The following is a 15,328-nucleotide window of genomic DNA, read 5'->3' as shown; positions in this document are numbered from 1 at the left end:
GCCTTTTTAAAATAAAACCGGTTAAAGGACAATTGGGATTTTTAGCAGCTAATATCTGATGTGAGTTTCTCCAACTAAGGCCTTCCCACACTCCGTTTTACATTGCTAAATAAAATGTTTTCTTAAATCTCCGACCAAAGTGGAGCTTTGTGATTTGATTGTGGTTTTAGGGTCCCACGTATCACAGCGTGCGTCTAATAATGCGCCGCTGATGTCACATGTATGACCATTGATGGCTTAGCCATGTAGAGGTAATTAAATAGGCGCTAGACTTGTGGCACACTGCCCCCTAAGTGCTTGGCATGTTTAAAACAACGTTTAGTGGCATCTTTGTGCGGGTTTGTGTGGATGAAAGCATTTCTTAAAACAATCCTGTGTACAGTGTTATTTTTTTTAAATGATGCAGTGGAGATACTAGTTTTTATAAGGACCCGACTATGTGTATAAGGCCTATAAGTTTTATTTTAAATAGCTACAATGTTTGTTTAAAACTGAAGGAAAGTGGATATAATCAACTGACATAAGAACTTTGAAGTTTCACCCCAATTCACACCTCCACACGTGACCACGTTCCTGCAGTGAGCAAGGCAAACGATGAGCCTCTCCATTGTTGGGGCGACCAGTTCCAGGTGAATCTACATGCAGATCAATGACGCCTCACCTGCAGGTCTATAAGGCTTGGAACTCCACACTACTCCAGACATTTTGAACTGAGAAAGCTTCCTGGATGGAAAGCAAAACGTCTTCAGCTTCAGAAAAGAAGTCCAGTTTGTCCTTTTTTGGACACTGAAGACTGCCTCAGATTCCTACCTGACTGTTCTTGTTTGCAGTTGGAGCATTGTTGGGACTTGTGGTTGATGGATATGGTTAACACTCGTCCCTCGGTGGTAACCATTGGTGGTTAAATGTCTCTCTTTAGATGGTCTCATAGCTCTGCTTTTATATCTGGCCTGGAAGATATGGCCACTCCCACAGAGGTAGCAGTGGGTGCAGCGGTCGCTGACTCCAGCTTGTTGGCAGACGTGGCACCTCCTCCAACCGCGGCCTGGAAAACTTGGGTAGTACTGCACTGGATACTGAGGGGGCGATGGTCTTTGGTAGGAGATCTAGAAGCTACAATACTGTTGCTGGTCCCTGTCATACTGCATGACCGTTGCTGGATTATGTGACTGGGGGCAGGCAGTGGCTGCTGCAGTCTCTATAATTTGAGCTATCTCTGCACTAAGGCCTTTCAGAGAGGCTACACCTGTCTTAAGCTCTGCTAACTCAGTTAAAAGCTTAGGCAGTATCTTAGTCCCAACATCTTTTGTGGCATTCTTAGCAGGTAATACTGTATTTTTCATCCTATAAGGCACACCGGATTATAAAGTGCACTGTGAATTTACGTGTCAATATGTGTGTCTTTGTCCACAAATAAAACACACCAGATTATAAGGCGCATTACACATTCTTCCCAATCAGAATCAGAATCAAGTTGATTGAAAATAGGGGAGAAAGAATCACAAGAGAGATTGGAGTTGCTCCTTTCATGCAGCAGTTTTAATGCAATGAGGAGAAAGCCCGAAAGACCCCTAGTGGAAGATAGAGCCACTACTAATCAATCCCAGAGCAGGCTTAATAGCCGATTACTAATGTAAAACACCATTTCCTTGGGTAAAACATTAATACATGAAAACTAACTTTCTAATTCTTTCCTTTGTCATGGTTACATGTTTGTTTAAGCTTATGTTAACTAACATGAATTAATATACTGTAACTATCAATTGTAACCTTTTGTAACTATTGCTCTCCAACCCCCAGAGCGCAAAGGTGGTGCGCTCACCGCTAATAGGAAGTGCTCAGCACCCATCAGCTTCCTAAAAGGCTTTTTGCAGTTGTTTTTTTTTTTGTGGGGGGGGGGAGGGGGGATAATAATTGCGGGGGAACCGTTCATTCCTCCTGGTCTCCTCCTCTGTATGTTGATGTGAGCGCACAGCCACAGGGGAATTTCAACAAGGAGCACGGCGTCGTTTACTTTTTAACAGCTTATTTTAACAATTTCTTAACAACTTATTTTAATGTAGGCATCATATGTGGTTTCACCTCTGATTTTTGCATTTGATCAACTTTTCTCACACTTTCTTTTCTTTTTCTCCATGACTGCGACGTCACCATGATGTAAAAAGCTGACCCATTTTTAACACACATTAACATTCATGAGGTGCTTTGCATTGACTATTTATGATTGAATCTGGGCGTGTAGTGGGCAGAACATGAGGAGGTACCAGGTCCACAAACGTTCAAGTACAGCTGTGATCTGTGAAAGAAAATTGCATGCTGGTGGGCGTGCGAATGGTTTTATGAATGTGAATATTTTTTGGCATACACCATTTTCTTTTTCTTGGTGTACATACGCTCTTGGATTCTACACAAACTTTTATAAATGAGACGCCAGGTTATGACCGGAATCATAGAGTCGATGAAGTGTCAGAGTGAGGGCAAATTGAAACAGGGAAGTCCAAAAACGGGAAATTCTGATCAGGAAACAAGAGACAGACTTGCAACCAACAAGGCAAACGACAAGGCTTTCAACAATCTGGCAGAGATTGGATGTGGAAGGCAGGTGTTTATTGGCAGAAACACAGGAGGGAAAAAGGTGTAGCTGCTCACTCTAATTAGCAGAGCAGAAAGTAGCAAACAGCCAGCCCAAAAACAAACGATCATAGTGGGGAATGAAAAATAGAACCAATGCATAACCAGGACAAAATCCAACATGGGTTCTCCTTCTGAACAACAGAAACCACAGTTGCTGTCCTCTCTCATAGTTCCCACTCAAATTTAAAGGGTTTCTATATAAACCTCTTCACTATGACTCGGGGGAAGTTGAAACCACCTTTTCCTGCTGTAGCTTTAAATATCTACTGGGGGGGAAAAAGGAAGATGAAGGGGAATCGAAACATGAAACCCAATTTGATACAAAAAGTGCTATTGTTAGCAAATGTACAATGCTTTGCAAGAACATTCGTTCCACCTAAACTTTCTAAATTTTGTTACATATCAACACAATAGTGTATTTGGAGAAATTATGTGGAATAGAACAATACAAAGTAGTACTTCATTGTGAAATGAAGGAAAATCTGAAATTTGTACTGTGTCAATATGATACACCTAAATGTAATAGGATAAATAAAAAAAGAAGTCAGATAATCAGTAGACCGAGTCCACCCGTGTGTAATTCAATATCAGTATAAACACAGCGGGTGTGTGGTTTGCTAGAGACCATTAGAGAACAAACAGCATCATGAAGACCAAGGAACACACCTGTCAGGTCATGCTCTGGAGGAGTTGACAGCAGGTTGAGGTTAAAATCTACATCCCAAGGTTTTTAACATCTCCCTGGGTAAAATGGAAAGCGTATACCACAAAAAACAACCTACCGAAAAACAATCCCAAAAAACAACATGGCCTCCCATCTGCACTGAGAGGCTGGACAAAAGAGAGTCAATAAACAAAATGCACTCTTCTGGTGAGACAATCTGTTGAGAGTTCAACTATTAGTTGTTTACAAATCTGGGCTTTATGGAAGAGTAACATAGAGAAAGTCATTCTTGAAAAAAGCTATAAGAAATCCCATGTCATAAGCCATGTAGAGGAGTCAATAAACCTGTGGAAGAAGGTACCCTGATCTTGGTCTGCATGCAAAAGTAGAGTAAAGCTAATCCTGCAGAAGCCCCTGAATTTTCCAGGTATATGGGATGCGTTTCTTCCACCAGGACAATTAAGCAGTTCATGTTGGATGGGAAAATGGATGCAGCTGAATTCAAAGTCCTGGGGAAAAAAAAGTGTTAAGAGGATGCAGAGTTGGACAACTCCTTTCTTCATTACCTGCAGCTGGTCCAAAACACTGCTACCCGTCTGCTAGCGGGTAATGAGCAACAAGAGCACATTACTCCTATTTTGTCCTCCCTGCACTGGGTGGCTGTATATTTTAGTATCAATTTTGAGTTTTAAATTTTGGTTTTTAAATTTCTGAGAGGTTTTACACAAGCATGCTGCTAGAAGAAGTTTGAGGTCAGAATTGTTGCTTTTAGATGTCTCGACTCGAGGAAGCAAAGCTTTGACTGGTGTTTCCCCCGAACTCTGAAACAATCTTCCTCTGACTGAAAGGAAATCTAATACCTTGAATGATTTTAAATCCTTTTTTTAAAAAAAAAAACAACAACATATTTTTAACTTGTTTTTAAAGTGAACAGAAATTTTAGGCCTATTTTTACTCTTTTACATTTACTTAATGTTCTTCTATTTTTAGCTTTTGTCATTGGTCATGTGTTATTCTTTCTGTTTTGTTTGATCTCCTAAATGTACAGACTAGTACAGCACTTTGGTCACCTTGGGCATGTAAAGTGCTCTATAAATGACGGTTTGATCAATTGATTCATTTATTGAAAGACTTAGAACTAGAGCAGAGTTTCACCTTACAGCAAGATAGTGAACCTAAACATACAACCGGAGCTTCAAAGGGACAGTTTGGATCAATTTATATTCAATTATTAGAATGCTGCAGAGTACACACCCTATGAGACTTCAAAAATGCAGTTCGCATACACTCTCAATTCAATCAATTCTTCAGGTGTACACAGCCAGTAGAGACTTGACACAAAAGATTTGCAGCGGTGACTGCAACTGTCACATAAACTGCAATGAAGACACCTTGGGAAAATGTTAAAAACATTTTAGAGGTATGAATACCTTTGCATGCCTTCTGCACAGCTTTTCAGAAATATTTGTATATGATACACAGATTTGTATAACTCAATAGTTACATTTAAACTGTCTTATTGTTGGGACTAATTTGTCTTATTTTGTGTGGACGGCTTTGAACCACACATACAAAGCTCAAGATAATGCAGTTCTCCCATGGTTTACTTTTGCTGTACAGGATGAACAGGAAAATATCTAATGAATAGGAACTTCATAGATTTCTTTATTAGGATAATGTGTTAGTCTTGTAACTGCATTTTCTCATGATGCTGTCTTTACCAGCCTGTAACTTTAGTTGTTACAGCTCCACCTTCTGGTCAGGATTTAGAAAGAGAGTGTAGGACTTAGTTAAAACCTACAGTATATAAATGAAACTAAGAGCGATTATTCCAGTACAAGCAGCCAGTGAAAATACATTGTTTTACTTTCTTAATTATTTAAAGACAGTTCTGGATGGCTACTTACTGAAAAACTTTTTTTGGTCACATTCCTGCTATTAAGGTGAACAATAAAAAGTAAGTTATTAAAATAAATACAGATATGCAGAAGTAATTGTCTCTCCTAACTATCAGGTTTTGTCATATTTGATGTAACAGTGTGCTAATAATAATTTTTCCAATAAACATCCTACATTACTCAGAAAAAAAGTGTAGATTGGCACTTATAATACTTTGTTCCTTCTTCAAAAACTAAGTCTGTAGGAAAAAAAATACAGATTTTTTTTCAGAAAAACGAGAAATAGATCTAAAGTAGTAGAATAGTAAAAAATGTAAAGAAAATATGAAAAGCTCATCAAATGACCAAAGCAAAAGACAATCATCCACCACCTGAAAGAAACATTCCCTTTTTTTCCTATTTTCTTTTGGAGAAGTAAGGGTGCACACACCTAAAGAGCACCTGGACGATCAACAGCCATCCCCTTTAAATTGCCGGCCTTCCTTTTAATTCTTTTATTTTTTTTTATTTTGCTATTGCAGTTTACCAATGATTCCCAGTCTTTTTCTTCTTGTTGAACCATGATAGCTGATCTCAAGTCAAGTGAAGCCTCCAATGCTTTTTTCGTTGTTCTGAATTCCTTTATGATCTTCTGGATGAGACAAAGATTGTCATTTGGAGTAATTTTGATTGGTCTGCCACTCCTAGGATGGGCGATCACTCCTTTATGTTCTCTTCATTTATTGACTATGGCTTTCACTTTAGTTTGCTGGAGTCCCAAAGTCTTAGAAATGGCCTCAAAACACTTTATAGTCTGATAGATATGAGTGACTTTGTTTCTCATCAGTTCTTAAAATTCTCCAGATCGGGCCATGATGTGTTGTCTTTAGACCTTTCGGCCTCCTTCCCATTCTCAGACAGGTTTTGTTTTAGCTTCCAGGTCTGAAGTGAAATTTAACTCTAATTTAACTTAAATTTAAAAATGTGGCTAATTACAGTGAGTTCACTATTTAACAACATGCTGGTACTTTTTAGAAGAGGATCAGTTTGACCTTGTTTCACCCACATATCAATTTGTTTTACGGTATTTCTGCGACAAATTTTATATAAAATTCTGCAAAGTAAATACTTTTCCACTGTAGGTAATCACAAATATGAATGAACCGAATAGGTCCATCTTATCAGACCACAACTTCTATTTTCACCAGAGGAGCATGCCTAAATAAATGGTTTGGGGGAGCCAACCCAAGATTATCAGCGGACCCCATCTGGCTGCACTTTCCAAAAGTTTATGGAGGTAGACATGAATTGTTACTGAGAACAAGAACAAGGCATGAAAACCCCCACATTTTACAGTGGTTTAAAAGTGCACCTGGTTGTTTATTTTTACATGGCCTCTAAAATGTGGTTTGTGGGCTTGGTAGCATTTCTTGTGTACAACACTAGCTGGGTAACATAAATATCAGGTTTCCCACATTGTGTCTTTATTTGGTGAAAAAAAACAGGCTTACTGTTGAATTTCTTGAGCCCCTGGTAGTTTAGTGCAGTATTCTTTAGATGTTGAAAAGACACATTATTACAAGCCCTTTTTCTGGGAATCAGGTTTTTTGGCTTGCCCCCGCGAAGACACTGACACTGGTCTTTAAGAGCACATGGTTCCAGCTTAGAAAACTCTGTGCTGATTGGATGTACATAAGAGTGTTAAAATGTAGGTAGAAATTTTTGTAGAACTTTTAAAAGAAAGTATCTAACTAAGTCGCACCCCATCATATATTTACATTCATTGTTTGTAAAATGTTCATTTATCAATGTCTGCCTTTGTCTCAGCCCAGGACTTTCCATTTTCTAATTCTCAGCCTGTCCTTGGTGTATTCACCAGGATGTTTTTGGTCATTTTTGACTCGTTGCAGGGTCTAATTCTGCTTCAGCTTTATTTCTGCATTGTTTCACATTGTTCTCCAGCACCTCTGAGTCCACACTGAATACACAATATATTTTATTCAGTATGAATCCTTGTGGAGTCTATGATGGTGAGCTGACCAGGTCCTGCTGCAGCAAAGCATCTCCAAGCTATGTCACATCCACCTTTATGCTTCACAGTTGGTATGAGGTTCTTTACTGTACTTTATTTGGATTGGTGCTGTTCTGGTGTCCAGTCAGACTCATCCATCAAAACAACTTTCCAATCTTTGTCTAAATTTTCTAGCAACTTGTACCCTACCATAAATGTTGCTTTTAGAGAGTAAATATTTCCTCCTTGCACACTTTTCCAAAAAGGTATACTTGCTTCTGTGGCGTAATCAGAAATTGCTTTTTAGCCAGGCCTAATAAAAAGTGCGTGGGCCAAATAATTATAGTTTAAAGTAAGTTTATTTGTAAGTTGCTCGTTTGTAAGTTCTCTATGGAGAATATACAGGCTGATTGGGAGGATGAAGACCTTCTCTGTTCAAGTGAACGTCCTTGAATTGACAGTGGAAGAAAACAACCAGGACCCATCACCTATAATATGATGTGGAGCCACAAACATGGCAGAGTAGCTTCTGGATCATTTACACTGCGGCAGCCTGTCAAAGTCATCATTTCCGTTTCTGAACGCAATGTCACTAAGTAACAGCCCCTGTTGCTTCATCGATCCAGATCCCCAGGATACACAAAAATGTTTTTTTTTTTTTAATGAATAGAAAATTTCTGCTGTTTTCTTTTATTAAACACAATCTTACAGTTAACAGCTAAAAAGGGTGAAAATACGTTTGGCCGCATGCTTCATGGGTCCTGCTGCTGAATTTTCCTCTGATCTACTCCTGCTCTTGTAGATTGTTACATTTCATAACCTTTGTCATCACCTTTCACAGCGGCAGGTTTGTCATCTCGACCTCCACCCTGACCAGACGTAATTTCCCCTGTATTTGCGCAGGGCGCCTCTAATTAAAGGAATAAACATCATGGGGAAAAGGCATAAATAAAGACTGTAAAGCGCTCTTTTTAAAGAGGGAGGAAGAGGAATGAGCTGAAGCTACCAATGTTACAATACCCTAAAAATGCCCCTTAAAATGTATGCATCTACATTACCATGTGACTAAATTGAGTACAGGCACCTGAATTCAAGCACAAGGCGACGCAGCAGCCCCACAGCTCCCCTACCCCCAAAAAATAATCCAACACTCTTCTGTTTCGCTGTGCCCCTTAAGAGGAACGTCCCGTTTGACACACATTATGATCCACACATCATCCAACACCGCCTTCACATGCTGACAGTTTCCAAACAAATGTGATGTTTCCAACATCTCCTTGTATTTGGCTTATTACTTATTACTTTTTTCTCTGTGTCCCCGGTTTGCTGAGAACTAGAACATGGAGCTTGTTGTTTTCATGTGTGGGACAAGCATAAATTCAATGTTATTCTGCTTCATTTCATTTTACGCTGATTTTTATGAAGACTTTAAGTGACACCCCCAAAAATATATATATTTTTTCAACGGAAAGCCACTTCATTGGGTGGGCCCTGACACAAAGTGGGTGGGTCCAGGCCCACCCATAGGTACCCCTGACTTGGTGTAGCCTCTTTTTGATAGTGCAGGCATTCAGGTTGACATAAACTTTAACATAAGCAATAACAATAGATAATAGGCTTCTGTAGGTCAGGCTTTTTGCCAACTACTCTTTCCATCTTGGCAGTTGTTTTGTATGTCCTCAACTTGTAGAGAGTAATGTCAATACAGTGGAATTGCTGAAAAATGTCACTGTATAGAAAGTAAGTCATTTCCACTTAGGCCTCTCTATATCCCTTACCAGATACATAATCTGGTACAGTGGTTGTTGTTTTTTCTACGCACCAAACTAAATATATGAGGTTTAAATGGGGCAAATCTCCTTCAGACTGCTGAGTAACAATGTTCTCATCCTGTGCATGTAATGTGATATGCATCATTTGCGGGGGTTGCCATTATTCAATCTTCACCAAAAAGTGCATTAATAAATGCACTTTTCGAAATTTCATATTGTACGCACTCTGTGCATTCAAAATGACAATAAAGTTGTCTAAGTCTAAGTAAATACATTTTATAGACATTTAGTTTGTTTTTTCTTTAGACCAGTCAACTAAAGGTCACGACAGGAAGTGTTGATTTTAACTGATCAGTAAACTGGGTCAAGTCATGTAAGGAGGAAGAGGAGGAGTATGACAAAATGGCCTTGAGAAAAGCAATACTTCACAGTGTCTTTTTATTTTACTAAAGATAAACAGTGCAGAATTAATTATTGTACTTGTTTAAATATATCACTGCTTGGGGGATTATTAATTTTATGTCTTAAACAGTAGTTTGCAAAGTGAGGGATGTTTGGTTCATTGTTAATGTAAAAGAAAAATGTTCACCACAGGCTGCACATTTATCTTCTTGCTGCATCTAAAATGTTTTGAAGAAGGTAAATTATTTCATTGATGCTTTAAAGTGAGCTCTTCCCTGCCATTTGCTTCCAAAGTGCAGTCTTACAGTGCACCGTATTTGCTGGACTAATGAATCCATCTACTTGCTTCAAAGAGGATTAGGCCTTCTGCTTAGCTTAGTTACCTCAAATTAGGTTGAAGGTAAGGAGAGGTCTGTTGTCTACAGCAGCCATCTGTCTGCCAAGTGGACAGCCAGGAGCTGCCGCCACTGCCGATGGAGACCAGGCTCGAGCTGGATGTTTTGATATACCCAGACGAGGTGAGGGTCGTCACCCCAGAGGACCTCAGGGAGTGGGAGCTGGAGACTGCCAGCCAGGTCTCTGTCCCCAATGTTCGACTCTTTGTGGCACTTTACCCGTACAACCCCGCCGCCATGTCTCCCAACCCTGACACGGCTGCAGAGGAGCTGCCCTTTGTGCCGGGCCAAATCATCAAGGTAAAGACACTCTAGCACCTTAAAAGCGTTACATTTCAGTTATTCTCTATATGCGTTTTGCTTCCTCATTTTTAATCTGCTGAGAAGTGTCTTTGAAATTACAAGCTGCTGTTTCCTGTTTGTGCAGGCCTGCTGAACATGTAAAGAGACATGAACACGTCTCTTGACTTCCTGGAACAGTTTTTTTTTTTTTTTCTTACTGCCTCTCATTAAGTGATTTCCCACCTTTTTTCACTCAGTCTGCTGCCACATTTGTATTTCTAGTCATATTAAGATACTCTATTGACTTATATAATCTTGTCTACCCTTTCTGCGTTATTGGTACCTTCCGAGCCTTGAACCTTACCCTAAACTCGATTCACACTTCCTAGCGCTTCCCCAAACCCCCAAAATAGTGTTCCAACACATTAGCACCAGGCTTATGGTCTCCACTAGCCCTATCAGACTTAAAATGGTAAAGTTAGGCATAAAATTATTCATATTTAGATTTAAAATTTGCTAATTCAACCAACAAGTTTTTACTTCTGACAGGAAATGAGACAGGCAACTCTAAAAAGATGACAACACACTATAAAGGAAGTTTCAGTTTTGAAGTAATGCATCTGTTGTTAATAAAAAAATAAAAAAGTCAAAAACATTTAAAAAAAAGATTATACTCTGCTTTTTTCATGTTGCCACTGGTCTTTTGCAAATTTATCTTTGGTGTTGAACTATAAGATTTCGAGGATGTGTGGTCCTTTGCCTTTATATATCAAAATAAATACTTTCTACCAGATTCAAGTCAGGACTCTGGCTTGGTCACTCCAAACATTAAAATTATAGTAAGAAGAAACATGTTGATAAACTTATCGACTAGAAAATGTCCTACAAAGTGATATAAACAAGTAAGCACACACACACACACACACACACACACACACAGGTTTGTATTTCTACTCCTCTCAGGATGTTGAATTGAGTTTTAGTTTGAACATTAATGCTTAGCCAGATGTCAAGTACTATGTACCACCTCAGGACCAGGCTTATGTCCCCACAGGGGACTGTTGATTATACCCAAAAGGGTCCTAAGGAGGCTACATAAACAAGCACACACACATTTCTTTTTGAACACACGGATGAGACGGGCTGTCTGTGTGCTTGCTAGGTGTTTGGAGACAAGGACTCCGACGGTTTCTACCACGGTGAGTCTGGTGGTCTTTCTGGTTATGTGCCAAGCAACATGGTGGCTGAGATCCCAGTGGACGACGAGTACGTGAAGCACGTTCTCATGCAGCAGGGCTTCCTGCCGGTGGACAACACAGGTACGAGCTCCCCATTCTCTGCAGAAAACTGGCCTGTGATTCACTGACAGAAAATGATGAGAAAATAAACCCAAAATCAGCAGAAACCTATTCTGCATTCAACCCTCTTTGTGCTATTGTTGGCCAAAGAGATCTAAGAGCTTAGCACTCTCCTTGTTTATCAGATCTCCTCTGCAAGATTAGTTTAAACCAATTTGCTTCTTGTAGGAAGGGGTTAAAATTAAATTATTTCCGATCACCTTTAAATAGTGGTTCTTAAAGTGATAAACTTGTTATGTTTTCTTTATTTTACTCTCATTTCAAGGATGTGTTTGCACATTTTCTGCAAAACAGGTATGTTTTTGACACCAGACCTAAGAGACACCGGCAGCATTCCTGAAGATGTAATTGTTCGAAGAATGGTGGCCTTATTCGACTACGATCCATGGGAGCACTCACCCAACATGGACAGTGAAGTGAGCACATCAGCCATCAACCTGATCACATATTTCCGAGCACGGCTTATTTGTGGCGTATTTTAGGCCTAAAATTACTTTTCTTGTGCTTCAGGCTGAACTAAGCTTTCGATCTGGGGACATCATTTACGTGTTGGGTGACATGGATCAAGATGGGTTTTATTATGTGAGTAGAAAATCAATCGTTACGCTGTGATTTCTTATTAAATATCTGCACACAAACTCATCTTTCTCTTTTTCTAAAGGGAGATCTTCACGGAAGACTAGGTTTGGTACCCTCAAACTTCCTGCAGCCCTTACCCTGGAATTAGATGCCGTGCTAATACCTCTGATACTAATGCCAAGTCTCAGATATATTCAATTCAGCAGCTTTACTGGAAAAAATGTTAATGTGTGTCAAGAAATTGTATATGTTTTTTTAATTTTATATAATAGCGTGGCTTGGCATCTGCTGTAGAGAAGAGGGAGCCCACCACTATCAGTCAAGACAAAGTCAGTTTATGGGAAAATACTCTTTATTGATAATTTTTAAAGTAAAATTGCAACTCAATTCACAAACAAAAATACAATTAGTAAGTTTTGTAAACTTCCAGTGATTTTACTTGACGGGTGTCAGGTAATCTTCAGTATTAGCCTTAAACAAATACACTTTTAGTCTCAGCACTGCACAGACCAGAGTGTATAAATATAGTTTGCCTTATACTGTGTCCATCTGCTTTTTGTAACATGCTCATCTGTAATGCAAGGTTATTAAATGAAAAATAAAAAAAAACATTTATGTTATAAAAGTTCAGATAACTGTTGTAAAATAACAACGGCAATATGTGTCCATTTTCAGACCAGACCATTTAATGCTGTAAAATCAGTTTCTCAATAAATATTGTCAATATTAACATTAATCTGTTACTTAATACAACATAGAGCAAAAAGAAAAATCACAAAATAAGGTTAAACAATGCATTTAGACTTCGACAGCATCCGGGTTGGTTCTTCTTTCACTCTCCTCTGCAGCTAACAGTATACTCATCCATAAAGTAGGAAACACTACACTGTGTAGTGAAGTTTAGTAGTGCTTTCTACTTTATGGGTGACAACACTGTATATCAGTAGCTTGTGGGCGCTCCCGCTCAAAACACTGAGGGACGACGGTTCAAGTGAAGGCAGGTTCTCACAAACTTTTCAACTCTACATGATGACTAAAACTCCTGAAGGTTAACGTTAAATCAAGTTGACTATAAAGCATTTGAGGTAAAAACACACAAACAGGGAAGGTTAAAACCGGCAGTTGCCAGATCATTGAATAAACTCACTTGTTGTCAAGATCTTACCAGCGTTTGGACTCCGGAGAAGTGAGGAAACCCAGAAGTGAGCGTCATCTTTTTATTAACCCTGTCTGAGCCACGTGGTTAACACAGGAAAGACTCACATACACAACCACACACATACATACACACACTTGTGGTTAGCATACTGATGTGTGTGAACACATCCTTTGAGCTAAACTAAAAACCGATCGCAATGAAACATCATTTATTCCACTCAGCTTGACGTTTTAAGTTGTTTTTGAGCCTGAGGCTAATGTAACTCGAATCGCTCATTTATTTTGTCTTGTCGTTTCTGATATTGCATCACGCGTTAAAAAGAGTTCAGTTAGATGTTCTTTCATGATCTAGAATTATTTCTGAATGAATTAATTTTAAATTACAGATTTCAGTTTTTTCAGTTTTATTGTACCGTTAGGAGATACGCTCATGCATATACGAGGATGCAAATTCAAAGTCTGAACCCGTGAAGCAACAACAGAATGCATCACTGCTTTTACATGTGTTCGTATCCCTTTTAAGGTAATAAGCCTGAGAGGTGAAGCCTGCAATCTGCAGTAAATTTAGACCCTATTCCATCCAGATCTCAAAAATAATCCATGTAAAGTAATCAGAAAGCTTACATTTACAACAAAGTTCTAACAAGAGAGCTAAAGTAAAAAAGATCAAAGAAGGAGTACAGATGTGCAGGTGTAACATTCTGTGTTTCATATTACAGGAAGGTCTTCATATCTCTGTCGTATTTCTGAGAACTCGTTGGCGCCTGTTTGTGTGTGACAAGGTGTGAGTGGGGGATGGTGTTGCAGAGGCTTCCCCATCGCAGCGAGCCAGCGCGCTCTGCAATGTGCTTGCAACAACAGAAACTTTGCAAACGGAGCAGAGAGGGCCCTGTGTCCTCCGTTGTCACAACAACACAAAACCTCAGAGTCACACCAAGAGAAATAAGAGGAAGTGGGGGATGGGAAGCAAACTCAAACCGAGAAATGATGGCCCTGTTAGAGAGAGAAAGAGAGAGAGAATAAATGACGAGAAGTAGCGGGCTGTGATACTAAAAATATTAAAAGTGCAAGAACCGACAGAAAGTTTAACTTGCCTGATCACTAAAAGGGCAAACACGAATGCAAAAAAAAAAAAAAGTGTTCATGTTTGTCAAAATGTGCATCTGTGTGTTCAGCATGAAGCCCTGGTAGGGGAGCATGACTGTGCAGCCTGCAGATTATGTCAGCGCTGTTGAGCTGACAAGAGCTCTGCTTGCATCACACTTCTATTCCTGTGCAAGATGGGACTGCATCCAGAATAATCTCTGCAGCAACTTATAGCGACATAGAAAGAATCAGAGGGCCAGGAACAAATGCAGCATCCAAACACATCAGTCAAAGCGCTGGATAAGGTTTTACTTTTTATAATTCAACGTGTTTTATATGGATTTCAAGCGATAGGCCGGGCGAAGTACAGCCGAAATGTAAAACAGAAAGGAAATATCTACAGTTTTCTAGATTTGTTCATCTATAAACTGAAGTCTTTATCCTTTGCAAATTACCTCAGTTGGACTGAATGGAGACTGTCTGTGAAGATCATTTAGAGTCAATTACATTTATGTCTGGACTTTGACTGGGCCGTTCTAATTCATGGTCTAAAGCGAAATAATCTAAAACATTCCACTACAGCTTTAGCTTTATGTGAAGCTCAATCCCATCTTCCTATGAACTCATAAGCATGTCCACAGCATGGTGCTCCCACCATCCAATTTTCAATTTCTTTTTTTCTCAAAGTTTTTTGAAAACCATGCCTTGTTACCCCGCGACTTTATAATTATGTGCTATACTTTTTGTTGTTCTATTGCACCAGATCCAAATAAACCACATTGAAACTGTAATGTGACACAGTGTGTGTGTGTGTGTGTGTGGGGGGGGGGGGGGGGGTCGTAATTGAATGGCAAGAGTGGGTAACAATATGAATTTTTTCTAAGATATATCTGCCCACAAAAACAATGAAAGCCCATTTCCTCCTTTAAAAATTCACATTTCCCTAACGTGAAAGAACTTATGATTTTCATCATTTAAAAATTGATTGTTTCCCAAAAGATAAAAAGAAAAAAAAAAAACGTGTTTCCCCCCTCCATGCTCTGTTAACTTTATACAGTTTGCAGCCCTCACCAACCACTCTGGACGTGCTAGTTTGTGAGGTGCTGCCAC

The 15,328-nt window shown here is 39.3% G+C and overlaps 1 protein-coding gene across 1 annotated transcript in view; it reads left to right on the top strand.

Moving 5' to 3' along the window:
- The window catches only part of si:ch211-105f12.2 (RIMS-binding protein 2-like), a 32,256-nt gene extending 19,689 nt beyond the window's left edge, over positions 1–12,567 (top strand). The window contains exons 2-6 of the mRNA XM_012851668.3: positions 9,786–10,055; positions 11,200–11,356; positions 11,690–11,811; positions 11,906–11,977; positions 12,057–12,567. Of these exons, the coding sequence (XP_012707122.2) occupies positions 9,834–10,055; positions 11,200–11,356; positions 11,690–11,811; positions 11,906–11,977; positions 12,057–12,122 (639 nt within the window). The 5' untranslated portion in view covers positions 9,786–9,833 and the 3' untranslated portion in view covers positions 12,123–12,567. The remainder of the gene's footprint in view (positions 1–9,785; positions 10,056–11,199; positions 11,357–11,689; positions 11,812–11,905; positions 11,978–12,056) is intronic.
- Positions 12,568–15,328: the final 2,761 nt, after the last annotated feature.

This window comes from Fundulus heteroclitus, chromosome 18 (assembly GCF_011125445.2).
Source record: "Fundulus heteroclitus isolate FHET01 chromosome 18, MU-UCD_Fhet_4.1, whole genome shotgun sequence".
In the NCBI taxonomy this organism is placed as follows: Eukaryota; Metazoa; Chordata; class Actinopteri; order Cyprinodontiformes; family Fundulidae; genus Fundulus; species Fundulus heteroclitus.
This window is presented reverse-complemented; position numbering and strand designations above follow the sequence as displayed.